The 26,557-nt window shown below is 51.4% G+C and overlaps 2 protein-coding genes across 2 annotated transcripts; both read right to left on the reverse strand.

Annotated features, from left to right (window-relative positions):
- Nucleotides 1-244: 244 nt before the first annotated feature.
- On the reverse strand, nucleotides 245-8,664 carry Gnb3 (G protein subunit beta 3). The gene is made up of 10 exons (XM_051155344.1): nucleotides 8,527-8,664; nucleotides 8,265-8,351; nucleotides 7,953-7,991; nucleotides 6,482-6,588; nucleotides 6,329-6,392; nucleotides 6,035-6,197; nucleotides 5,858-5,924; nucleotides 5,564-5,765; nucleotides 2,170-2,386; nucleotides 245-738 (listed from the first exon to the last, which is right to left on the reverse strand). Exons 2-10 carry the CDS (start codon nucleotides 8,319-8,321, stop codon nucleotides 632-634), a joined length of 1,023 nt encoding a protein of 340 aa, XP_051011301.1. The 5' UTR covers nucleotides 8,322-8,351; nucleotides 8,527-8,664; the 3' UTR covers nucleotides 245-631.
- Nucleotides 8,665-10,207: 1,543 nt separating this feature from the next.
- On the reverse strand, nucleotides 10,208-26,429 carry P3h3 (prolyl 3-hydroxylase 3). The gene is made up of 15 exons (XM_051155346.1): nucleotides 25,676-26,429; nucleotides 24,594-24,746; nucleotides 23,725-23,923; nucleotides 23,502-23,633; nucleotides 22,968-23,104; nucleotides 21,866-21,955; nucleotides 20,681-20,733; nucleotides 20,520-20,587; nucleotides 20,259-20,383; nucleotides 14,653-14,754; nucleotides 14,204-14,354; nucleotides 13,869-13,986; nucleotides 13,649-13,724; nucleotides 10,856-10,996; nucleotides 10,208-10,680 (listed from the first exon to the last, which is right to left on the reverse strand). The coding sequence occupies exons 1-15, from the start codon at nucleotides 26,165-26,167 to the stop codon at nucleotides 10,516-10,518; spliced, it is 2,202 nt and encodes a 733-aa protein (XP_051011303.1). The 5' UTR covers nucleotides 26,168-26,429; the 3' UTR covers nucleotides 10,208-10,515.
- Nucleotides 26,430-26,557: the final 128 nt, after the last annotated feature.

Below are 26,557 nucleotides of genomic sequence, written 5' to 3' on the forward strand. Positions count from 1 at the left end.
CGAACTCCTATCAGGTCTGCACACGTTATGACTGTCGTCCACGGCAAGCTGTTATACACTTCCCAGCCACTCAGCCTCCCCGTGAGTACTTAGCCTTTATCCTAGCATTTGTAATATCTTGTTGTCCATTAATTGGACCTAGGAATTTTTGGAGCACAAAGGGGGCAGAAGCCAGACATCACAGAGGTACCAAGATGCTACGTTTTATTGGGTAATAAGAAAGGGGGAAAAAAGGATAGAAGGATAGAAAAGGAGAAAGTGTAAAAGGAAGGGAGCCAGGAGACCAGTAGTGACAGCTATAGTCGTGGGCTGAGCACCTTGGCCATTCCAGGTCTGGACAAAGGCTATGGTAGCCCAGGAGGACTCTAGAGTGAGGAAGGGGTCATCCTGTTTATTAAGGAGGAAGCTGTGCTGACTAAGGAGAGGGGAGACCATGGGAGGAAATGGGGCAGTTCTTTGCCCCTGTGTCCCCGATGCTTCCAAAGGCACACTCCCATAATCCCTGCTGCTCTCAAAGGGAAACTTACTGGGAATGGCCCCTGGGATATAGAAGACTGACCCTAAGGAGATGGGGCATGGAAGGAAGCAATGAGAATCTTCATGGCGTTCCTCCTCCCTTCCTCTAGCCGCCTCAGTTCCAGATTTTGAGAAAGCTGTCCCAGGAACCAGTGGCCACAGCCATCCCATCAGCTGTGACCCCCAGGCAGCTGACTCTGTTGTCATGGCCAGAGAGTATGCCTGAGGGAGAGAAACGAGTCAGCCTGCTTTGTCAGAGTGTGTGAGGGTCTGTGCTTCAGCAGTGGCACATGCCTTTAATCCCAATACTCGGGAGACAGGCAGGATCTCTGTGAGTTCAAGGCCAGCCTTGTCTACAGAGAGAGTTCCAGGACAGCCAGGGCTAAACAGGAAAACCCTGTGTACAAAACAGAGTCCTAGCTTGGGTGGACTAGACAGACTACCTTGACAGAGACTAAGGAACTGAAGGAAGTTAGCCCTGAGGAGAGGGATTTCTTGTTAGGAGAACGTGAGTCACTGGTGGGGCAAAGGTAAACTGATTAGTACAATATGCTGTGGGGGAGGCCAGGCACACTTTGAAGGGTCCAAGAAAGGGGTCCTTTGTTTCCAGGTTTAAAAAAAAAAAAAAGCAAGCTTCAGTGGCTGGAGAGGTGGCTCAGAGGTTAAGAGCTCTTCCAAAGGTCCCTAGTTCAATTCCCTGCAACCATGTGGTGGCTTAAGACCATCTGTAATGAGATCTGGTACCTTCTGTGGTGGGCAGGCACACATGCCAGCAGAATACTATATAAATTATATATATATATGTATACATATATTTTAAAGCAAGCCCCAGGGGAGTGACCTTTATAAGTAAACTGAAAAGGTAAACACCTGAATAGAATTTGGAGTCTACCTCTGGAGTATATGTTTTTTTCATTCGGCTCTCGGTCTCTCCTGATAGAAGCCAGACTGTCTTTCTACTCTAGGCTAGACCCTGGACCTTGGTGTCCTCTCCATCCTCGATTCACCCCTATCCACACTTCCCTGAGGCTGTCCTGACACTGTATGGACCTGAAGCCTCAGGTACCCAGAAGACCGGACATTTAAGGTACACAGGTTTGGGGGTACCCAGAAGGAACAGGCATGACACTAGGCAGGGGAAGGGCTGCTTAGAGCATTTTCTGTTTGGGGAGCCTGGTCTTAGTTTCAGGAACAAAGGGTAGTGGTCTCCAAGGCTTCAGGTGGACAACAATTAGGGAACAGGGGCTGGAGAGATGGCTCAGCGGGTTAAGAGCACTGACTGCTCTTCCAGAGGTCATGAGTTCAATTCCCAGCAACCACATGGTGGCTCACAACCATCTATAATGTGATCTGATGCCCTCCTCTGGCCTGCAGGTGTACATGTAGGCAGAGCTCTGTATACATAATAAATAAATAAATCTTTAAAAAAAAAAATTAGGGAACAGCTTTAAGAGGGTCCCTTTAATCCCAGCACTCCGGAGGCAGAGGCAGGCGGATCTCTGTGAGTTCGAGGACAGTTTGGTCTACAAAGCGAGTCCAGGACAGCCAAGGCTACACAGCAGACCCTGTCTCGAAAAACGAAAATAAATAAGTAAATAATAAAGGTTCCGGTGGGAAGAAGGGAGGGCTGGGAAGTCTGGGGCACATCCTTACCGACACGCTCACACTTCATAGAGTCCCAGACATTACAGTTGAAGTCATCATAGCCTGCGAAGAGCAGGCGACCACTGAGCGAGAAGGCTACGGACGTGATGCCACAGATGATGCTCTCGTGGGAGTAGGCAGTCAGTTCCTGGTCGGCCCTTAGGTCAAAGAGGCGGCAGGAGGCGTCGTCTGAGCCGGTGCAGATGGCCTCGCCGTTGGGAAAGAACTGAGGATACAGGTAAGAAGTGGTCAAGGCTCTTGCCCTGGGCGGCCTTGCCTTCCTGCCTGCTTCTTGGCTCCCAGTGGGGAGCCACTTCTCTCAGCTTCTGTGTCTGTTGCTTGGTAGGGCGAGGCAGCCAGCTGTAGCATAGTTGGTTCACTGCTGTATTTTATAGCTCTCTCTGCCCGTGACTGCAGCACTATAGGCCGGCATCATTCCGTGCTGCAGGCAAGAGCCGCAAAATTTCCCATGGCCACACAACTGAAAGACCAGACTCCTACGACTAGTACCTTAACGGACTAGATCAGGGTGTGTAAGAACAGCACAAGGTCCAAGCATATAACCTGAATGCCATCATGGAGAATAACAGGTATACTTGGGGAGAAATTATAGAAAACTGGTGTGTTCTTATCAAAAAGATATAATATTAGCTAAGTGTGGTGCCTTTAATCCCAGCACTCAGGGAGGCAGGTCCCTGTGAGTTCAAGGCCAGCCTGATCTACAAAGTAAGTCTAGGACAGCCAAGGCTATACAGAGAAACCCTGTCTCAAAAACAAAACAAGATGGAGAGATGGCTCAGAGATTAAGAGCACTGTCTGCTCTTCCAGAGGTTCAATTCCCAGCAACCCCGTGGTGGCTCACAGCCATCTATAATGAGATCTGGTGCCCTCTTCTGACATGCAGGCAGAACACTGTGTACATAATAAATAAAGAAGGCTTAAAAAGAAAAAGAAAAAGAAAACAAACAACAAAAAAATAATAACAATAAATGTTGCTGGGCAGTGGTGGTGCACACCTTTAATCCCAGCACTTGGGAGGCAGAGGCAAACAGATCTCTGAGTTTGAGGTCAGCCTGGAACTACAGAGCTAGTTCAAGAGAAACCCTGTCTCAAAAAACAAAACAAACAAACAAAAAACAGAAAATGGGTGTGTGGCATTTGCCTGTAATCCTAGCACTCAAGGAAGCAGAGACAGGTAAATCTCTGTGAGTTCAAGACCAGCCTGGTCTACAAAGTAAGTCCAGGACAGCCAAGGCTACACAGAGAAATCCTGTCTCAGCTGGGGGGAGATAATGTCACAGATTCTAGAAAAGCAGAAGAATGGTTCCAGTCTAGAGACAAAAGACGTGGCAAGGATATGCATGTTTCTGAGTAGAAAAACATTTATGAGATAACTGGTTAAGTTTGAATATGAACTACGGTCTTCTGTATATGTTGAATTTCCTGGCTTTCCAAATTATACCAGGCCTGAAAAGACAGTTCAGGAGTTAAGAGCACTGGCTGCTCTTGCAGATCCAGGTTCAATCCCTAGCACCCACATGGCGACAGGCATGCGCACGGTACACAGATATATATGCAAGCAAAACACTCATACACATAAGACTTACACTGTAGCCTTTTATACCTGTAATCTTAGCACTTGGGAGGTTAAGGCAGGAGAATTGCTTCAAGTTCAAGGTTAGCCTAGGTTATAAAGTGGGTGCCAGTCAAGCCTGGACAACTCAATGAGATTGTCTCAGAAGCCAGAAGGAAGGACTGAGGAAACAGCTCATTAGCCTTCACCTGGGCTCATCCTCTAGCGTGACAAAAATAAAACATGGAGGGGACAGGAGCTCCACAAAAACTGATAGAGCCAACAAATCTGGGCCTGGGTGGTGCTGGTGGGGCAACTGCAGAGACTGATGCACCAACCAAGGACTGTGCATGGTGAGGACCTATACCTTCTGCTCAGATACAGTTGATAGGCAGTACCGTCTCCTTGCGGGTCCCATAATATGGGGAGTAGGGGTTACCTCAGACGTGGACTCTAGTGCCCGCTTGTTGATCACTTCCCCATGGCTGGGTGGCCTTGCCAGGCCACAGAGGAAGAGAACACAGGCATTCCAGATGAGACTTGATAGGCTGGGGTCAGATAATAGGGGAGGAGGGCTCCTCCTTTCTGAGGACTAGGGGAGGGGGGAGGGGGATGAAAGAGGGAGGGTGGGACCAGGAGGAGACAAGGGAGGGCGCCACAATTGAGATGTAAAGTGAACAAGTTAAAAAGAAAACTTTTATGCTGGGCGTGGTGGTGCACGCCTTTAATCCCAGCACTCGGGAGGCAGAGGCAGGCGGATCGCTGTGAGTTCGAGGCCAGCCTGGTCCATAAAGCTAGTCCAGCACAGCCAAAGCTACACAGAGAAACTGTCTCGAAAGACCAAAAAAACAAAACAAAGCAAAAGTTAAAAAAAAATGTGTGGGAAATAAAGTAACAACTGGGGTGGGGGGAATGGGGGGATGTGCTCAACAGCTAAAAAGGATTTGCTACGCAAGTACACAAGCTTGATGGCCTGAGTTTAATCTCCAGAACCCACAGTAGAAGAAGAGGACTGACTCCCAAAAATTGTTTTCACATGTACATTACAGACTCAAAATAATTTTTAAAAATTAAAAAAAAAAATTGGCTAGGCAGTGGTGGTACATGCCTTTAATCCCAACGCTTGTGAGGTAAGAGGCTGGCAGATCTCTGAGTGTGAGGGCAGCCTGGTCTACACAGCAAATTGCAGTCCAGCCAGAGCTATAGAGTGCTAGAGCTATAGAGTGAAACCTTGTTTTTTTGGGGGGGCGGGCACAGGGAAGGTATTTTTTAACTTATGACTTAGGGCTGGAGAGACGGCTCAGCAGCTGAGAGCACTTGTTCTTGCAGAGGCCCCAAGTTCAGTTCCCAGCAACCACATGACAGCTGATAACTGTGACTCCAGTTTTAGGGAATCCAACACCCTCTTCTGCTCTCCAGGAAGTATTTAAAGGGGGCAGAACCGTGATATATGTAATCTATTCTCAAAGGACCCAGGAAGGAGGACCTAGGGGGGACCCTTGTCTAACGCGTGAAAAGCTCTAAGTTGGATCTAAGAATAGAGAACAGAGGGGAGGATCTGAGTGTGTGTGTGTGTGTGTGTGTGTGTGTGAGTGTGTGTGTGCATGCATGCACGTGTGTCTAGAGACAAGGGTCAAGCAAAAGTAGCAAAATGTTTACAGTGGATCTGGGTAAAGCAGATAAAGGGTTTCTTGCTATTGGCTTTGAAACTATCCTATAAGATAAAATTCTTTTTAAAAATTACAAAGAAAGGGCACTGAGGAAGTGGGTCAGAGATGTGCATTGGGGTCTAGGGTAGTTCCTGAAGGCCACACCTAGAGGGACACTCACACAGATAGCATTGATGTCCGATTCATGGCCAGTGAAAGTCTGACGACAGGTCCCTTCCCTCACATCCCAGAGCTTGGCGCTGGCATCACAAGCTCCCGAAATGAAGAGTTTGTAGTCTGGGGACACAGCCAGGCTCATGCAGTCACCAGTGTGTCCCACAAACACTGTTTTCTGCTGCCCCGTCTCAATGTCCCACAAGGCACTGCCAGGAGAGAAGGGGCCCATTGAAGAGAAAGGTCACAGTTGCCCAGGGCAGGATGACCTGCCTCAGCACTCACGTCATTCACCCCTTACCACGTGGTGTCCCCAGAGCTGGTCACGATGTTGTTGTCATCCAGGAAGCGGCAACAGGAGAGATAACCTGGAGGTGGTTAGAAGGACAGTTCCCTGGCTCCAGGTCACAACTGGCCAGGGACCTGGAGTTTATTTAACTTTCTTTACCCCTTACACAGCAGAAAGAGGCCTTCGCACCTGTATGGGCGGAGAGTTCCCGGCTGACTTTAACATTGCCCTCACGGGACTTGAGGTTGTAGATTGAGCACATGTTGTCCAGACCCCCACAGGCCACAAAGTTCCCTGATGGTGCGTAGGCACAGGTCATGACCCAGGAGGAACGCAGTGGGATAGCGTGTACCTGCAGAGAGGGTAGATTTGGGGCAGGTGAGACTGTGCTTCCGGTGAACAGGGCAGAGAGCTTAGGCATAGCACCCCCCAGGATGGATGGAGGGTCCTTCCTGGAGGATGGTCAGTAGGAAGGACCGGTACCTTATTAGTGGTGTAAGTGTCCCACACGATCAGCTTTCCATCCTGCGAGGCACTTACCAGCAGCCTGGAGAGAGGACACCTGTGTCATCCATCCCATTTTTTTTTTTTTTTACCCTGCCTCCCTCTCCTCTTCAGACCCCTGTGGATCCTCACTTAGAGTCAGTGGCCCAGTGCATGGCATAGATCTTGGCCAGGTGTCCCCTTAATGTCCTCCGCGTCCTCATCTGGACTCGTCCCACCACCTCTAGGCCAGACACAAGCTGCAGAGAAAAGGGTATTGGGTTTCATGTGTCAGCAAAGGCCCCTGCTCCTTATGTGCTTCTGCTGGGAACCAGACACTTGAGCAGGTTCCCCAACATTAGAGAAAGAGGTCCCTGGCCTAGAGTGACTGAGCCCCCTACGGTAGGCAGGTGTTTGGATAGCTAGTGGCAAGTTGCCAAATGGTATAGTAAGTGTTTAGCATAGTGACTACAAATTGAGATGGAGGGGGGAATTGCTGCTATGGAGATAGCCCCCACCTTGAACAATTTCAAGCTGTTGCTATGAGGTCACTGAACATAAACTTGGAGCGAGATACACACAGGTGATAGCGCACTGCTAGGCATCTGCTCTCACGCACCAGCCGCACACAGCCGCACACAGCCGGCACACATGGCTCTGCCGTCAGCTGGGACTGCACCTGCTGAAATCCCGACCTCTACCCCATCAGCCACAACCAGCCTCCTAGCTGCTAAGCCTCCAGAGGCCACAGGCCAGGTCTGCCGTATTTTGTCACCTTCAGCAAGTCATCACACCTTTCTCTGGGCCTATTATCTTACAGAGTTGCCATGGATATCATATAGAATTATGTAAAGTGTCTGGTCCAGTGTCTTTTTCATGTTTACTCTTATGAACATATTTAATACAATCGACTCTATTGTCTCCCCTCCACCCCCACCCCCACCCTCACACCCTAGCACTGTGGACTGAATTTAGGTCCTCAGGTACAAGTCCTCCCGTATCCACCCTCCCCCTCCTCCCCCTACCCAACTTCATGTCTTCTTTAAAAAGAATTTATTTTTCTTTTCATAGCTCAACTCTTTACTTTGAGACAGGCTGGTCTTAAACCCACTCCGCAGGCCAGGCATGCCTTGAATTTTCAATCCTGCCTCGGTCTTCCATGTAGCTAGATTGCAAGTCTGTGCTACCTGACATGGCTTGGTGAATCAAGTCTAAGGAACAGTATTACCAAGGGCATCACCAAGGAAGAAACAATAGGCTGACAAGGTTAGCACGCCCTGTTAGATGCATCTCGGTTTTAGATAAATCGGTGAAGAAACGTGCATCTCAGAAGCGACGGTCTTAGACAACCGTCAGTTTGAGTCTATGAGAAATCCGGCACACCTGCTGCATCCTTACAGCTCAGGTTGAAGGGGGACAAGACCAGTGTCTGTCTTCAGCATCCAATATAATGGCTGACCCAGAGCAGATCTTAAGAGGTGTTTGTTGAATTGAATCATGAGTGTTTTTCCTCACTTCAAGGACATGGTGTGCTAAAAGCTCAGGCGGCAGTATGGTCATGAGGTGCTCGGTCAGTCCCCTCCCCTCCTACCCTGTCCCGCTTCCGAGGGGCAGAAGGTCTCACCTCAGCCAGAGTGATGTCCGCACAGGCTTTCCGAGCATCCTGTGGGGGAAAGCAGGCATCAGGGAGGCTATGGTAGGGTGCAGGTGGGGGACACACACGCACCTCACATGTGGGTGGGCCGGGCCTCTTGCAGGTGGGCAGTGGTCTCAAATGTGAGATCCTCAAATTTAAAGTCTCTGAATCCTTCCAGGCCAGAGGTCTCTAAAGTGTCACCCAAGAGTGAGCCCAACCCCCCTCCCCCAGGCCACACCCCCACATGTCCTGAGTTCTCTTTTCCAGGGTCCCCAGAACAAGCAAGGGCTCTGGGGTTACAGCAATCTGCTTCTTGAGCTGCTCCGCTTCCTGCCTCAACTGCTCCATCTCCCCCATGGCGCACAGGATGAAGGGTAGTTCTGCCTCCTGCCAGGAACACGGAATAGGTGTTGAGGAGTGCCCATCAGACCGTGTTTCTGTCCTTTCCGTCCTACCCTACTCTTGAGAGCCGTATCCCTCCTGGGTATCAATCCCAGCCCTGCCTGAGCCCTCCCTGTGGGCCCCCAGCCCCAGAGGGCAGAGCTGGCCAGCTCCCTCTTACTTGGGCTTTAGCTGGACTTCTCCCAGGTTTCCGCTTTCCAGGCGCCTCCTCACTCTCTTCAGCTGCGATGCCTGCCTGTCACCTGCCCCCCTCTGCTGCCAGAGGAGCTGGCCTGGCCTGGCCCCAACTGGGAACTGGGAGAGCGGGGGGGGGGGGGGGCGCTGACAGGGAAGGGTAAGTCCAGCGACAACCACGTCAGGCAAATGAAATCAGCTGCCAGGGGTGGGGGAGAGGCCAGGGAGGGAGGTGTGAGGCTTCTAGAGACTTGGGCTAGCCTATAGGGGTGGGGAGCAGGCCAGTGAGCCAGAGAAGAACAGCACAGGCCCCCTCCCACCCAGCCACACGAAGGTGGGGGGGGGGAATGAAGGGGTGCGCCTATGGTCAATCTGCCAGCAGAGATAAGAGCATCAGCCAATGGATCAAGGAAAAGCTGTGAGGATTACTGGTTGGGTTTGGGGAGCAAAACAGGAGCAGCTGCAGCTCCAGCGGCCCCCAGGCCCTAGTTGCCACTTGTGGTCATGATCTTGGCAGGGCGGGCCTGTTCAGTGAGCAGGCCAGCAGCCAGGACAGGAGGGTGATAGATGACCCTGTTGTCAACACCCCAAACCATGTTCCCTCACTGAGGGCTGTGGGGGAAGAGGGTACAGGCAGAAGCTGAGATTAGAGGGTACTGAGCCGGATAATCCTGTTTCTCGACAAGCCCCAACCAGCTGCCCCTGGGCCTGATCCTAGTTGGGGGGGAGTTGACATGAGACCCAGGGGGCAGCTAGGCTGATATACTCCTGCCTTGTAGGCAAAGAAATGACTATAAAAGAGAATAGAGCCCTGTGTCTTGCTCCTAGAATGGTGGTGTGTGTGTGTGTGTGTGTGTGTGTGTGTGTGTGTGTGTTGAGGGGAAATCTGTCTTCCTGCTTGATCATGTGACTCCTGAGGTCTTATTGGACTGGGAAGGTAGGAGCCAGAGGGATCACCCATCTCAGGGACGGATGACAGAGCTTAGAGTTGGAGGCCCAAGAAGCAGCTGTGGTGGTGATGGGGCACACGGGCCTATTTGCATGAGGCAGCAGGTGGCTGAGATTTCCCTGACAAATCACAGGCTGGCGTGGCTCCACCTCTGGGAGGCCCAAAGATACCACCTGTCTCCTCCCAGGCCAGCTCTAGCCACCCCCCCCCCCCACACACACACACACACACCAACCTCCAGCAGGCACCAAAGCTGGGATGAACCAGACCAGGCCCTGGCTGGGCAGCTTCATGTTCTTTATTGCACAGGTTGGGAGAGGATAGGCTCGTCTCTCTCTCTCTCTCTCTCTCTCTCTCTCTCTCTCTCTCTCTCTCTCTCGTTTGTTTTTTGAGACAAGGTTTCTCTGTGTAGCCTTGGCTGTCCTAGACTTGTTTTGTAGCCCAGGCTGGCCTCGAACTCACAGTGATTCATCTGCCTCTGCCTCCCGAGTGCTGGGATTAAAGGCGTGTGCCACTACACCCGGCTTGGGCTTGTCCCCTCTGTGTCTTTTTTTTTTTTTTTTTTTTTTGTTTTTTGAGACAGGGTTTCTCTGTGTAGCCTTGGCCATCCTAGACTCACTTTGTCGACCAGGCTGGCCTCGAACTCACAGCAATCCGCCTGCCTCTGCCTCCCGAGTGCTGGGATTAAAGGCGTGCGCCACCACGCCCGGCTCCCCTGTGTCTTTCTTATTAGAAGCAGTCAGCCGTCAGTCCTTGCCATGGCTTTCAGAGAGGCACAGTGATCTTTTCTGTCCTAGGGACTCTGCAGGTCCCTCACCTGGGGCCAGACCTCCTAGGCCTGATGGGCTCTAGGCTCAGTCTGTGTAGTAAGCTTGTGAGTCCAGGCCTTGGTGGCCTTTGTAGGTCCCCAAGATGGTAGACTGAAGGGACAGGGCATGGTACTCTGTTCCTGATGTCACCCAAGGCCTTCTCCTCGGTTCCTTCACAAGTTCAGTGGCCGTGCCCCTAAGAAGTTGGCTCAGCCATTCACAGTTCCTCTCGGATCCGGTGTGGCTTCCCAACTTTGTCCTGGACCCGCTGAAGCTTGTGACTTGGGGGTTCTGGGGCAGAGTCTCTGCTGAGAGTTTCTTCCTCTTCCTCTTCCTCCTCTTCTTCTTCCTCCTGCAGCAGCTCTTTGGCTTCTGTCCACTCCTGAGGACGGATAAAACTGTGGCTCAGGCCGGGGCCCCGCCCCCTTTCCTGGACCATCTTACTCACTCAAGAGCTCCACCCACTTAGAAGCATCCCTCCATCCTCCGTTAGTCCCTCTGTCTGCAGTGACCACCTGCCCATCCCTTCGCCTCCTCCTACCCCTCCTCCTCCTCACCTGCTCCCTGTGCTCAGGTGCCCACGTGTGCCACAGTGCTAGGGCACAACGCCGTCCCTGCGTCACAGCCCACACACCGTGGGGATTCTCACCACCGGAGCTGAAGGCCACAAGGCGCCCACATCGAGGACGAACCTGAGCCTGGAGGGGGAAGGGGACACAGAAACAGACTCCTTGTCTGTTCCTCCTCACTCCGTAACTCAGGGACTAGCTGGGGGTGGGGAGGGGGCAAAGGAGAAACTGCCCTCAGCTCTGGAAGGAACAAATGTAAAACCGAGGCTTGAGGAGATGGACGCCAAAGGGGGAGGTGCCTCCTGTCCTGGGAGCCTGACCTTTCCTGCCTGTCCCCATGAGCCCTAAGGCAGCACTGGATGTGATGGAAGGAGACGAGGACCTTGGAAGCATTTCTACCCTGAGGAAATCCTAGCTTGTGCACGAGTACACAGAAGGCAACTGATCTTCTCTGCTTATGCTTTAGGATGAAGAGTAAGGCAGAATTCCTTTGTGTACCAACACAGGCTAGCCTGGAACTCCTGCCTCAACCTCCCTAATGCTAGCATTACAGGTGTGTACTATCATGCCTGCCCCTCTTCCTGCCCATTTCTAGGACCAGGAATAGAAGTCTCATGGGAGAATAGCAACACCTAACGTTCATTAATTGTTTGTTAATACAAGGTACTGGCCTTTTTTTTTTTTTTTTTTTTTAGACAGGATTTCTCCATGTAGCAGCTCTGGCTGTCCTGGAACTTACTCTGTAATCCAGGCTGGCCTTGAACTCATGGAGATCCACCTGCCTGCCTCTGCCTCCCAAATGCTGGGATTAAAGGCATGCACTGCTGCCCGCCCCTCCCCCCCCCACCCATGTGGCTCATTATTGTAAACATATTATGTAAATTACTTTTTATGGGGTCAGAGAGATAGCTCAGGGGGTAAGTGCTTGCCACCAAGACCAGCAAACAACCTGAATTCAACCGCTAGCACCCACATGGAAGGAGAGAGTCACCTCCCACAAGTTGTTCTCTGCTCTACACACAAGCTGTGTGTGTGTGTGTGTGTGTGTGTGTGTGTCATGCGCCCTCCTCTCCATCCACCCCTTGCACATGCCAACATGGATGCACACATAAAATAAATAAGCATTAAAAAAATTACTTCTTATAGTAAGTATGGGAAGATGGCTCAGTGAGCAACGTGCCTGCTGTGCAAGTATGAGGGTACGAGTTCGGATCCCCCAGAACCCACAGAAAAGCTGGATGAAGCAGCTCCTGCCTGTGATCCCAGTAATCCTAGGTCCAGATGTTTGGCAGAGACAGGAGGTGAGGATGACCCCTGAAACTGTGTTCTGGTCTCCACATGTGCACGGGGACACGCACATGTCTTGGCATGTGCACACAACCTGCACTCTGCACAATATGTGTGTGCAAAGCCAGGCATGGTGGCACATGACTTTAATCCCTGCACTTGGGAGGTCGAAAAGGTGGATCTCTGTGGTTCAAAGCCAGCCTGGCCTACATAGTGAGCTCTAGGTCATCCAGGGCTACGGGGTGAGACTCTGTCTCCAGAAACAAAAGGAAAAGAAGAGACAGCTAACTAGTCAGTCACTTGGGGGTGGTGCATGTCTAATCTCAGCAGTCAGAAGGCCAAAACAGGAGGATTTCTGTAAGTTCAGGAGCAGCCAGGGCTAGCTACATAGTCAATTCAAGGCCAACCTGGTCTATGCAGCAAAACTCTGTTAATAATAATAATAATAATAATAATAATAATAATAATAATAATAATAACAACAATAATAATAATTTAAAAATTAGTAGTAGTAATACCAATGTCAATAATAATAGGTACTATTACTATCACCCTTAGTTAGGAGAGTGAGTTTCAGAAATGTTAGGACCTCCCCCCCTGCCCCCCGCCATGGTCCTGTCTGTGCCTATGCTACCAGCTCCACTGGGGCCTTGCTATGGGAGAGGAAGGGTTAAGCCTTCACATCCCTAGAATATGGACACACACAGGGCTCTGTGGCGTCCCTGTGGGCTGTGCTTCACTCTCCTTTTATTTTATACATACATACATATATATAATTTTATGATTTTATGTGCATGTTTTGTCCCACGTATGCCTGTATACCACGTGCATTCCTGGTGCCTGTAGAGGCCAGAAGAGGGGTTAGATCCCCTGAAACTAGAGTTAGAGACGCTTGTGAACCACCATGTGGATGCTGGGAACCAAACCAGGTCCTCTGAAGAGCAGCCTGGTCCTGTTAACCACTGAGCCATCTCTCCAGCCCCTCCTTTGGTTTTGAGTTATTATTTCTATTATGAGTGAGGGTGAATGCTGCACCCTGGTGTGGAGGTCAGAGGACAAGGTGTGGTAACTGGCTCTCTCTTCCTCCATGTCAATCCTAGAGTGACCAAAGCCAGGTGGTCAGGCTTAGGGGTAAGCACCTTTACCCACTGAACTGCCTCATGGCCAAGGTTGGCCTTGAACTCCTGGCTTCAAGTGATTCCCCCAACCTCAGCTTCCTCAATAGCTGGAACTCCAAATGTGTACCCTGTGTCTAGCTGTGCTCAACCGCCCTCGGGAGGTGAGGCAAACTATAAAGTCAGAGCAGGAGACCATTTAGAGATCTCCTGTGGGGCTCAGCCTCTGCTGAGAGCCTTGCACATGAGGCCAGCAGGACTAGAGAGGCGGGGAGGGACAGGCTTAATGTGGCCCCAGCCATTTCCCTGCATTTGCCTCTGGAGAGCCTCTGTTTTGAATCCTGACCCCACAGCTGGGCCCTCTGCCCCAACCCCCTACCGTGACCGTGAGGGCGTTGGGCTGCGTGAAGAACAGGTCACCTCCCTTGAAGTCATCATTGAGGTAGAGGAGTCCACTGGGAAGTAAAGAAGACAGGAGGCAGTGAGATCCCCCACCCCACCCCACCCCACCCCCGACCCCAACCCAGTCCCAGGCCTGCGACAAGACAGCATTTGGGCCTTTGTATGACTACCTGCCTGTCCCCAGAGAGGTGACCTACCTATAGTCTCGATAGGTATAGGCTGGGGGCTCTCTCCAGCATTCACCAGTCTCAGGGTCCAGGACACAGTTGTCTGCATGGACCGGGTGACTCAAGTCCATGCGCTGCTCTTGCTCCCCTGGGATGTAAACAGACCTAGTGAATGAATCAGGGTCCCCATCCTCGGCCCCCTGGGCTCACTCCACCCACATGCCTTGTAGCTCCTGGGGCGACAAGTAAGCAGAGATGCTCCTTGCCCCCAGTTAGGCCAGTAGGGGACGTTCTGCAGTGAAGATGGAACCTACGCAGATGGGGGCCAAGGCTGGGCAGGCATGATGGGGTTCCCTGACGGTTACCTTCTATGGCACTTCGGCACACCAGGTGGGTGAAGGATAGATGCAGTGGCCGTTCCGGGGAGAAGTAGGCCTGGGTCAAGGTCCGTACTCGCTCACTCACCTCCAAAAGCAGCTTAGCGCCCGGCCTGCCCACAGTCCCAGCCCTGGCCAGCTGCAGGCAGGGAGAGAGGCCATGGAAGGTAGGCCAAGTATTAGCTGCTGCGTTTCTCTGACACTACTCTCCTACATGGGTCTAGACTGTCCAGTAGCCCAAACTCCTCCTCCTCCATGACAACACCAGGGCCCTAGGGCTCAGAACACACCCTTACTCAACTATGGACCAAGAACACAGTGATCTAGGTTCCCAGAGAATGCCTCCACAGGAGCCTAGGCCCTGGTACCCAGCCTCCTGACATGGCCTCTCTTCTCAAGTCCCTGAGCACCAGACCAGCCCGGGTGCCTCCTCTTACCTGAGCAGCCTTGAGCACCGTGAGCCCCTCAAAGCGCTCATGAGGACTATGAGGGGAGCGGCGGCCACGATAGCCAGACCTGGCTCCAGCGTCAGCTGCATCCTAAACGGGAAGGGCTTTAGTCACTCCCACCATACTTCCCTGCCACACGCTACCAGGCTCTCCTCCGGGCCTTCTCACTGCCTGGAGGTGGCTAGAAACTTCCAGAATTCCCTTGTGACTTTTTTTCCTGAGCTATGTATGGCCTTTCCCCCAGAGAATGGCAATTGTCCCCATTGTCCAGACTGTCACTCTCAAAAAAGCTCTGGAATGCTACTTATCAAGGGAGCCCTGCGGACTTTATAATTAATTTAATTTTATATGCATTGCTGTCAGACTCATTGGAACTGGAATTACAGACAGTTGTGAGCTGCCATGTGGGAGCTGGGAATTGAACCCAGGTCCTTTGGAAGAGCAGACAGTACTCATAACCTCTGAGCCACCTTTCCAGCCCCAACTCTGCGGACTTTATCCTGAAGAGCATCCCATAGTGGGGAAGAAGGGACCTTGAGATGGTAAGAATGGCTGAAGAAGCCAGGCGTGGTGGCGCACGCCTTTAATCCCAGCACTCGGGAGGCAGAGGCAGGCGGATTGCTGTGAGTTTGAGGCCAGCCTGGACTACAGAGTGAGTCCAGGACAGCCAAGGCTAACATAGAGAGACCCTGTCTCGGGGGAAAAAAAAAAAAAAAAGAATGGCTGAAGGCAGCCGGGTGTGGGTGGCGCATGCCTTAATCCCAGCACTGGGGAGGCAGAGGCAGGTGGATCTCTGTGAATTTGAGGCCAGCCTGGTCTACAAAGCAAGTCTAGGACAGCCAAGGCTACACAGAGAAACCCTGTCTCAAAAAACCAAAACAAACAAACAAAAAATGGCTGGAGGAGAGACAGAGCTGGGGTCTGGAGCAGGAAGTACTGGGTCACCCATCCCTAGGGAGACAGGAGTCTTTCTGCAAGTGGGACCCTAGCAGGAATCTGACGAGCCAGGGGGAGGCTTCAAGGGGTGGGACAGTGCTGACCCTGTCCCATTGATGTTTTGTTTTGTTTTGTTTTGGAGAACCTATGGGCTCCAGGATTCCGTTGATCCTGATGCCAGATCCTTATTATCCAACGATTAGCATGATTCACGCCACCTGGGATCACGCCATGTTTGGCTGTCTACTTAAGGGATATTTTGTTTGTTTGTTTGTTTGCTTTGAGACATGGTATCATTCTGCAGCCAAGGTTGGCCTGGAAATCAATATATGGCCTAGTCTGGCCTCAAATCTGCCACAATCTTTTTGCCTTCACTTCCCAGGTGCTGGGATCATAGGAGTGAACCACCATGCCCTACAGACATTCTTTTTTCCGGTCTGCTTGCTGAATCTCAGTATGAACACGACTCCACAGTTGCCTCTGCATGCAAACCTCAGCCCCGAGAGTCCACCAAGACATCGGGCTGCCACCTTTACTTCCTCTTCTTCCTCTTCCTTCTCCTCCTCTTTTGCAATGCTGGGATGAAACCTAGGGAGGACCAACCCATGGCGAGCAATCTCCACTACTGAGCTAGCTGCACACCAAACCATCCAGCCCTATTCGTTGTTTGTAAGCTGTTTAAGATGGTGTCTCACATAACCCAGGTGGATCTTAAACTTGATTATGTAGTGGAAGATGATTTTGGATTCCTGATCCTCCTGTCTCAGCTTCCTTTTTTTTTTTAAATATTTATTTATTTATTTATTATGTATATATTGCTCTGCCCACATATGCACCTGCACACCAGAAGAGGCCACCAGGTGGTTTCTGGGAATTGAACTCAGGTCCTTAGGAAGAACAGTCTGTGTTCTTAACCTCTGAGGCATCTCTCCAGCCCGCCTCAGCTTTCTTCAGTGCAGGTTGCAGATCTCTGCCACCATACCTGGCTCATGAAGTGCTAGAGATCAAACCCCAGGGCTCTGTGCATATTAGGCAAGCCCTCCACCAAATAAGCTACCTCCTCAGCCCCTGGGATTTATGCTTTAAGATAAGATACATAGAAAAACCAATTCAGACGGCCAGATGTGGCATGAAGAAAATTAAAACAAAGGTTACGATTTTACAAGTGTTCACCTACGGCTACTTAGAGGGGTGATTTATAAATTGAAACCAGATACTGCAGAGATGCCACTTGAATATGTGAAAGGGAAAAACAAGTGCAAAGGTCCCCAGGCCAGACTAAGCTAAGGATTGATGTCTGAGGCTACCCATGGTGTCGTCCTCTCACTGCCTTCTGCAGACTTAGTCCTTACGTTCTCTCACTTTCACTCCTTGCCTCTCTGGTCTGTTCCCTTCTTCACTGAGCTTCTCCTAATACTAATTCTCCTCCACCCATTTCTTTCTCGTTGCCTTCTGAAGACTGTCACTAGAGGGAGCTCCTGAGTCTGCAGGATGCAGCACTCGGATCTACCTTCACTGGGAAGTGCTATGCTTAAATCCACCAGCTGCCAATCAAGCTGACACTCCCTGTGAGGAAACAGAGGGCCCTCCCTGCTGATAGGCCACCACTCTGGGCTCTCTCCCTCTTTCCTATATCCTCTTAATAACAGACAGCAGGATGACAGCTACTATGCATCCTGAGCTTTCTTCATCCTCCTAAAGGCTTTCCGATGTGCTAGTTTATCTAACCGTCAGGACAACACCATGATAGAAACATTATGATTAACTCCACTTTACGGATGAGAAACTAACTCACAGACATTTAAATGAATTGCCCAAAGTCACAGGTAACTACTAGATCTGGTCCATACTTTGTTCTGTTTGGTTTGGGTTTTGTGTTTGTTTTTTAAAGGTTTATTTATCACTTATACAGTATAATGCTCGCATGTGTCCCTGCAGGCCAGAAGAGGGCATCAGATCACATTATAGATGGTTACGAGCCACCATTTGGTTCCTGGAAATTGAACTCAGGACCTCTAGAAGAGCAGACAGTGCTCTTAACCTCTGAGCCCCATTTGTTTTTTTTTTTTTTTTTTTGAGACTGGATTTCTCTATGTAGTTGTGGCTGCCCTAGAACTTGTTGCTCTGTAGATCAGGCTGGCCTCAGACTTAGGGATTTGCCTGCCTCCGCCTCCTTAATTCTGGCATTAAATGTGTGTACCAGCACTGCCCAGCCTGGTTTACACTTTGTTTGTTTGTTTGGTTTTTTGAGACAGGGTTTCTCTGTGTAACAGCTCTGACTGTCTTGGAACTCATTCTGTAGCCCAAGATGGCCTCGAACTCATGGAGATCCACCTGCATCTGCCTCCCAAGTGCTGGGATTAAAGATGTGCGCCACCACCGCCTGGCTCTGGACCACAGTTTTAACCCATGTATTACTGCAGTTCCTAGAAAGCACTTGTTTCTGCTTCTGCTCCTCCTTCAAGTTTTTGTTATACTTTTAAAATGTGTCTTGGGGTTTTTGCCTGCATGTAAGTTGGCTGTCAGCTACCATGTGGTAGAGCTCGAACCTGGGTCCTCTGGAAGAGCTGTCAATGCTGCTAAGCACTGAGCCATCTCTCCAGCCCCCCTTCTTCCTCTTTGTCTTCTCCCTTGTCTGCTTTCTTTCTCTCCTTTGTGACTGGGTCTCTTTATGTTGCCCAGGCTGGCTTCAAAAGCTCAAGCCCAAGCAATCCTCCTGCCTAAACCTCCCCAGTGGCTAGGATAACAGATGAATAAGACTGATATAAGGAGCTGAGGGTGTGGCAAAGTGCTTGCCTAATGTGCGCAATAGCCTTGGTTTGAGCCTCTGGCACTGCAAAGCACAGCAAGACTGGTGTAGGGTTGAACTGGAATATCAGCCCTCTGGGAAAACCACTTATGACTTGGCATGTCAGTGTTTCTGTTTAGATAGTACACACTTCTTTCTTTCTTACCTTTTTTGTTATTGTTTTTGTTTGTTTGTCTTGTTTTTTTCAAAGACAAGGTTTCTCTGTGTAGCCCTGGCTATCCTGGAACTCACTCTGGAGACCAGGCTGGCCTCGAACTCAGAGCTCTCTAGTCCACAACAGGCACTCCATGAATACATAACAAATGAGTCCAGGTCTGGAGTGAGGACCGAAGCATCACCGGATGGCAGCCTCCACATGTGAGCATGGGTCATTCAACCCAAGCTAGGATGGAGTACCTGAGAAAGGGACCCTGAGTGGCACCTGAATTCTCGGGTAACCAGGGAGCCTTGCTGGACCCACCCAATCTATGCTCTTCCGTTTTGCCTTTTCTTCTGTTAGTTGTAAGGCACATCCACCATGGCCAGGTGGGGTGACGAACACCCACAAGGCCTGTCATTCTAGGACGTAAGGCTAGGTGGGGTACTGATAAGGAGGATCCTGAATTTAAGGACACCCTGGGCAACATAGCAAGACCTTGTCTCAAATAAGGACACCCACCCTATCTGTGTCAGCTAAATTAAGAGGGAAAGGAAGTAGAGGAACATGGCGACTGACAGCTGCTGCTGGGGCTTCTGCCTGTGTGCCCTGGGCATCCTGGAGGCTCTGGAAGCAGCTGTAGCCCCCCTGTGGGCATTAGCAGTCCAGCGTCGACCCACACTCACACACTAGCAAATGATACCCGTGGATATAGAAAGTTCTGGCCTTTTAGACAGCACCTTTCAGATGGCAGCTCCCAAAACAGATGCAGTACTGAAGTTAACAGGTGTAGGAGAAGAAACCCTCCTGACCTTACTAAGAAATTTGTCCCAAATGTGGTCACCCAAAGCAGACACATGTCCTCCGTAGCTATAGCTCTGAAAAAGTGCTCCAGAAGACTTCAAACAAGGAACCAAGAAGGGGGAGCCAGGCGTGGTGGCGCACACCTTTCATCCCAGCACTGGCAGAGGCCATTGGATCTCTCTGAGTTCAAGGCCAGCCTGATTTACCTGGTGAGACCCTGTCTCAAAATCTAAAAAAAAAGGGGGCCGTTCTAAAGTTCCTTCCACAGACACTGTGCACGTGAGAGATGCCATCAGAACAGGATCAGGGCAGGAGGCTTGTTGAGTGACACAGGAAGAAGCCACCCCGATTCGCTCAGAAATGACACTAAAAATGTTAAAAGGACAATTCCATATTAAGACAGTCTCTAAAATCAGGAGGAGTCTTCGTTTTCGTGCTATGTCTGTTTTTACATCATCGATATAGTTTTATTTATTTGTTTTTGGTTTTGGCTTTTTTCGAGACAGGGTTTCTCTGTGTTAGCCTTGCCTGTCCTGGACTTGCTTTGTAGACCAGGCTGGCCTCGAACTCACAGCGATCTGTCTGCCTCTGCCTCCCGAGTGCTGGGATTGAAGGCGTGTGCCACCACGTCTGGCTCATCAATATAGTTTTAAATAGACTTTTTTTGAGCTATTAACTTTAAATGAGGTACCATGGAGAGTGTATCATGATCAACTCCTTGTGTTTATGGAAAAATAAGTAAAATAAATAAAAAGAGGAAAAGGACCTTTTCCGCAGTTGAGATAAAATACAGACTTTAAGAGAAAATTGAGACAGTCAGAACACTGGGTAGACACAGGCCAAGTTCAAGGAGCAGGCAGCTGAGCCTGAGGGACCCTAACCAGGCGGCTGAACCCCACACCATCATACCTTTGCCAACTTCAGTAGAACCCCACACTCAGCTGGAGTTAGCAGCCCATCCAAGACAGCTCGCTCGGACCCATTCAGCTGCTGAGCATCCTGGGTGAGGGTCACGCCCTCCAGGAGAAGGACATCTACAAGGGGAAGCAGGGGAGGGGGGCAGGTCACTGGGGCTCACTTGGAGGGCCTTAGCTGGCAGATTTCAGGAACTCAGGCTTCTACCCCCCTCTTCAACACTCCCCTCCATGCCGTACAGCCTAAGGAACTCACCCTTCCAGTAAGTGAGGGGCTTCGACTGTGGAGGCTCGTGGTCCCAAGACCTCTTCTCTTGATCCTCTCTCAGGAGTGAGAGACATACTCAGTAGACAGTGGGGATGCACCCTCACCTCCCAGCCTGGGCCAAGTGGCCACCACCACAGGGCATGTCCTACCTGAGCTTCTCTCTCAGTGCCTTAGGGATGAGATCTTCTGGGGTCCATGAATCCTGTAACAGTCAAGGACACTGCCATCACCGGCATGTTTAGCTCCTGCGATTCCTGACACTAAAATCTGAAGGTCCATGTTAAAGGCTGAGGAAGGCAAAGGAGAGAAAGCCTGCACTCGGTGCCAGAGCTAACTCACCCACAGCCTACGGCCTCAGGGTTCTAGACTATAATGAACAATGACTCCCATTGCACTTACTGTTTCCTAGGTGCTAAAAGCTCTACAACTTGCAGTGAGATGTGTAGTTTAAAGTTTGTAATAGTCTAACAAAGCAGGTAGCTCCCACGTGCTCACTTTCCAGTCGAGGGTTCTGAGACATAGAAAGGGTCAAATACTAGGGCCGACTGCACACAGCTCGTAAGTGGTGGGGTAGGATTTAAACCAGCCTTACAGCCCCCACTTTTATCCATCACCTTCAGTGAGAGGGATTTGACACCCTCCCAGGGGACACTAGGCAATGTCTGAAAACTATTGATTTCATGATTTAAGGGCTATCAGTGTGCTTTTGTCATCTACTGGGAAGATGTCAGGGCACCAGCTGAACACCCACCGTCAGTGGGGGACAGCCCATCCCCTCCTCCAACAGAGAACCAGTGGGTCCAGAATATTTCCCTCTTCCCTCCTCCCTCCCTTCCATCTTCTTTTTGCAGTACTGGAGATAGAACCCTGGGAATTTATGTGTGCTGGGCAAGCACTGATCACTAAGTCATCCCAGCTTTCCAAAAGTCAATTGGAAAACCACTGGGTTAAGTACCGGCTTCATGACAATGGCACTTGCTCCTCATAACTAAAGGAGTGTAATGGATTTGGCAGTAGTGACGCTTTCTGTACTTTTTTAAAAAAAATCAGATGGCACAGCTTCAAAGACAGGACTGTGCAACATGTGTGACCTTTACAATTAACAGGTAAAGAAACTGGGATCAGGGCAAGCTGGTAACCAGAAGGTATTTGTGGCAGAGAGACCGATTCTTAGCCATGCATGATCCCCGGACCATTTTAACTGTCCTTGAAAACCCAGGATGCCAGAATTCACTAAGTCTGCAGGGTTGTGGGCAAGTGGGACACTGTTGCGGACTGCAGTGGTACATGACAGCATCACTGTGCCTCACTCTACAGAGAACACAACTGCTTACCGGGTCCTTGAAGCGGGTGCCCAGGTGCTCCATGGCATAATAGAGCTGTCTCTTCTCCCCGAGGGAGCGAAGGATGAAGCGCTGGAGGTCCTGAGCCGGGCAGAGACGGAGGGGAGGGGAGACAGAAAGCAGAAAGGAGGAGAAAGCTGGAACACAGGGCAGCCCTGGGCTCTGTGGGACATTTGCACGCTCTTGAGGTCCTTCACCATGTCTGCAGTGGGTCAGCTTTCAGAGTAAGAGAGTAACTGAGAGACTCGTGTGTGTGTGTGTGTGTGCGTGTGCATGTGTTGATGCACACAGACAGGCAGACATAAGATTAAGGGAAGAAAATAGTTCTGGAGATAGACTCTTAAGTAATCACAGCCTGATGTGGGGGGCCCGGGGGGGGCGGTCAGGGAGCTAAGGCAGAAGTCAGAACCTAGACTTGGGGGTCCCTTTGGTGGCAAAAGAGCTTGGATAAGAAGCCAGAATGAGCTGGGTGTGATCTTATACACTTTAGATCCCAACACTCAGGAGGCAGAGGCAGGCAGGTCACTGTTAGTTCCAGGCCAGCCTGGTCTATACAGTGAGTTCCAGACCAGCCAGAGCTACATATTGAGACCCTGACTAAAGATAAATAAACAAGTAAATAAGGGTCTTGGCAGTTAAGAGCACTTGCTGATCCTGCAGAGGACCCAGGTTCAGTTCCCAGCGCCCACAAGGTGGTTCACAAGCATCCTAACTCCATCCCAGGAATTCCCATTCCAGCCATGCCCTCTTCTGTTGTTTGTCTGTTCATTTGTTTTGAGACGAGGTCTGGCCTGGAACTCATTCTGCTGACCAGGCTGGCCTCATCTCACAGAGATCTGCCTACCTCTAACTTCTGAATTGCTGGGATTAAAGGAGTCTGCGCCCATCACCCCGGCTCTATGCCCTCTTCTGACCTTTGAGAGCACACATATATGGGGCATATACATGTGAGCAAGTAAAAATAAAATAAAACAAACAAATTAATTAATTAAATAAACAAAGAAGCCAGAATGAAGTATAGAATCCAGGTCACTCTCAGGGAGTCAGCTTGCTCCAGGCCTTACCTATCTGTGAGCTTGAAGGGAGGGCTTACCTCTCGTGGTCCTAGGCCAGGTCTTGGCTCTCCCAACTGAGTTTGGTACTGGTTCAGAGCCTTTTTGGCAGCCTCATCCTCTGGGTAGAAGAGCAGGACACTCAGGACATTTTCGATGGCCTGAGACACATTCCCCACTGGAGACGGAGGAAGGTCGGAAGTGGGCAGGAGATAAGGAAAGCTGAAGGTCACTCGGAAGACTGTCAACTCCCAGAAGCCCCAACCTGATGGTGAGATGTGCCCACCCAACACTTCTTTCAAAAGCATCCTCAAACATACCTTCAATGATAGAGCTCAAAGAAGAGGAGGAGGGGAGAATAAAGGGGGAAGGTGGGAAGCAGCAAAGGGCTGAGGTAGCCCAGACCCCGAGCTTTGCACAATGGTGCCAAAGGACAGCATTCTGAAGCGATGGTCCCCAGAGGGGACCTGACTATCAGTGCAGAGTCAGATGGAAAGGAGAGACAGATGGAGCTCAGAATGGCACCAGAGACAAATCTTCAACTCCTCCCATGAGCCATCCTATCCCAAGCTGACCCTGAGCATAGGCCCCATGCAGCCTTCGCAGCTGGCTGGGGAAGAAGTCAGGGACAGGGAAGCTGCGACCAGGACGAGTGGCTGTGTCTGCCACGCAGCGCTGCCGGCACTGCAGAACCCGTATCCAGTGTCCTGCAGAGAATACAAATGAGCTGTTCCCTGTGCATACTAAACTCCCCCTCCTGGCATCCTTACTCTCACAGCGCATAGCCAAGCCCCTCACCTGCAATGGCTTCATACAGGCCCCCCTGACTCTCTTCCTCCGCATCCTCTTCAGCCCCTTGCTGTTCCTCAGGCCCCTCACAGTTAGCACGACAGCTCTCCATGTGGGCCAGGCTCCCCTGGAGGGCCTCCTCTAGCTTGGGCAGTGCCAGTGTTGCCTCCTGCTGCCCCAGTAGCTTCAGGCCAGTGTCATAGGCTGCCTGTGGGCAACGGGAGCACTTAGTCACCTGAAACTGGTGGTGGTGGTGGGGTATCAAACAAGATTAAGAGGTCAAAGGGCATGGTGGCATATGCTTTTAATCTGCCACAAAGGAGGCAGAGGCAATTGGGTCTCATTGACTTTGAGGCCAGCTAGGGCTGCACAGTGAGAGCCTGTTTCCAAAAGGAAGCTAAGGAGGTGGAAAAGAAAGGGGCTTAAAGTTGGGCGTGGTGGCGCGCGCCTTTAATCCAGGCACTCAGGAGGCAGAGGCAGGCAGGATCGCTGTGAGTTCGAGGCCGGCCTGGTTTACAAAGTGAGTCCAGGACAGCCAGGGCTACACAAAGAAACCCTGTCTCGAAACACCCCTCCCCCCCAAAAAAGAAAGAAAAAAAGAAAAGAAAAGAAAGGAAGGAAGGAAGGAAGAAAGCAAGCAATGGGCTTGTTTGGAGTATAAAACCCATTATCCTACTTCATGCACCTGGAGGAAGAACAACTGTGGCCTCAGAATCAGATTGTTAGACCAGCACACACTTTAGTGCCCACACATGAGGCTTATTACGAGGGAAAGACTCTTCACCCAGGGCCACTAAGGAACTGTGCCCAGCTCTCCTGATGCTCAAGCTGCCCAAGGCTAGCGTTGACAGCATCCCAACCAGCACGGAGGCTCTCACCCAGTACAGGGGCGTGGCCAGGTCCTGGAAGCTCTGAGGTCGGATCCCAGACATTCGCCTGTACTTGGCCATATCTTCTCGCATCTGCAAGTGTGTGGGGTTCGCCACAAAGAAGGTGTGTGCTGCAGAAGCCGCCAGGTTCAACTTCTTCAACTGAAGAGCCAAAAGGATGAGCTATCAGAGCCCAAAGGTGTTGGAGGGGGGTCGGGCTTCCCCCAGAGCCTTATGGGAGCCTAACCAATCTGGACTGTCACACCTGGAAACCATCAAAATCCCTTGGAAGGCAGAACGTTAGGAATCCCAGAAATCTGGTACATTAAAAAAAAAAGGAGGTCTGAAATCTTTGCAATGGGTCGGCTGAGAATCTCGGGGTTTCAGTTGGGGGGGGGACAACGAAATGAATGGCTGAAGTAGATGGGGCAGTGGGAGAGACCTTGACTGAATAGAATCTGTGGGCCTCTAGGACCCTGAGCTGAGGTGAGTGTAACTTGAGCCCCTCCCTCCTCCAGCCACGTAGTCATCACTACCGTCCTGGTAGCTGCACCCTGGGTACTGCCACAGACCCACATTCCAGCCTCAGCTTTGCTTCCTCCTCCAGACCTCGCCTCCCTCATTCAGCCTTCCTGAAGCTCCGTCCTGCCCCTGAGAAGGCTCATCTCATGCTCAACCCACTCCTGAACACATCACACACACACACACACACACACACACACACACACACACACACACACACACAGAGAGAGAGAGAGAGAGAGAGAGAGAGAGAGAGAGAGAGAGAGAGAGAGAGAGAGAGAGAGAGAGAGAGACCCGCTAAAATAAAACTGCAGAGCCCTCCCTCCATATTCGGTCTACTCCGACTCCTCTTCATTTCAACTTGACCCCCACTCTCTCTTGGCCCTCCCTCTGCGGCCATCACAAAACTGGCCACCGTTTTGATGGTACCGACTCAAGTGTAGAGGTCCGTTATATGCCCCCCACGACTCCACCCCAGAGTCCGGACGGAGAACATCTCGCCCTCTCCTGGTCACCTCCAAGTAAGACAGCCACTTGGCTTGGAGTAGCACCCTCCCAGGCTCCCGCACCTGGTAGTAGGCCCTCTGCAGGTAGTTGTAGGGCTCCCGTCGGTGGAAGGCATCCCGCAGAGCACTCCCCACACGGAGCCGCGCCGCGCCCCCCGGGCCCAGCCTTCGCGCTGCGCACTGGGTCAGGCACTCGGCGCGGCGGAGCGTGGCACGCAACAACAGCGGTTCCCAGGTCCCGGGCCCCGAGGCAGGTTGCGGGGCGCCCAGGATCTGGGTGGGGAGCGCGGCGCCAGGCTCGGCCGCACAGCTCACCCCGCAGTCCCGCCGTGCGCGGCCCAGTGCCGCCCAGCTCCGCAGCGCCTCTCTTAGCAGTGCCACGGCAGGCGCCCAAGCCCCGGCGGAGTAGGCTCGCAGCCCGTCCGCGTAGAGCAAGTCGGGGGGCTGGGGTGGCTCCACCGGCGACAACTGGGCCAGGCCCGGGGGCTCAGAAGGCTCGGGAGACCCTGGGGGAGGCAATAGCAGCAAAAGCAGCAACCGCAGGAACTGGAGCATGGTGCCCAGAGCCGCGGGCCCACTGCCGAAGGGAAACACGGAGCCGGGAGGGAGGGAGGGAGAGGAAAGAGGGGGCCAGGGGGAGGAGAAGGAAGGAAAGATGGAGAGGAGGAGGGAGAAGAAGAGAGAAGGAATGAGTGAAGCCAAGGAAACCTGCTGGGTTTACTCCTGCCGCAGGGCTAAACCAAAGTGAAACCAAGCGAGACTTCCGAGGGACACATGGGTCAAGTGTGGATAAGAAAGGAAAATGAAAAAGAGTGAAATGGAGGATCTGGGATGCCTGTGGCGTGGGGGTAACTTCGTTTCCGTCAATCCTGGGATCCTGGAAAGGATTGTGGACAAGCCTCACACGTTCATCTACCCACGCTTCTGGGTTGGAGAAGGACCTTT

This window comes from Acomys russatus, chromosome 13 (assembly GCF_903995435.1).
Source record: "Acomys russatus chromosome 13, mAcoRus1.1, whole genome shotgun sequence".
In the NCBI taxonomy this organism is placed as follows: Eukaryota; Metazoa; Chordata; class Mammalia; order Rodentia; family Muridae; genus Acomys; species Acomys russatus.

What these genes read in the sequence shown, in the direction of transcription:
- Gnb3 (XM_051155344.1), bottom strand. Translation starts at nt 8,321, where the DNA reads ATGGGGGAGATGGAGCAGTTGAGGCAGGAAGCGGAGCAGCTCAAGAAG. An exon ending in GGAACTCTCCGCCCATACAG is followed by an intron (nt 5,925 to 6,034) that starts GTGCGAAGGCCT and finishes AACCACCTCCAG; the next exon opens with GTTATCTCTCCTGTTGCCGC. An exon ending in TATGAAGTGTGAGCGTGTCG is followed by an intron (nt 739 to 2,169) that starts GTAAGGATGTGC and finishes TCTCTCCCTCAG; the next exon opens with GCATACTCTCTGGCCATGAC.
- P3h3 (XM_051155346.1), bottom strand. Translation starts at nt 26,167, where the DNA reads ATGCTCCAGTTCCTGCGGTTGCTGCTTTTGCTGCTATTGCCTCCCCCA. An exon ending in TTCTACTGAAGTTGGCAAAG is followed by an intron (nt 14,755 to 20,258) that starts GTATGATGGTGT and finishes CTTCCCGTTTAG; the next exon opens with GATGCAGCTGACGCTGGAGC. An exon ending in TATACCTATCGAGACTATAG is followed by an intron (nt 13,725 to 13,868) that starts GTAGGTCACCTC and finishes TTTACTTCCCAG; the next exon opens with TGGACTCCTCTACCTCAATG.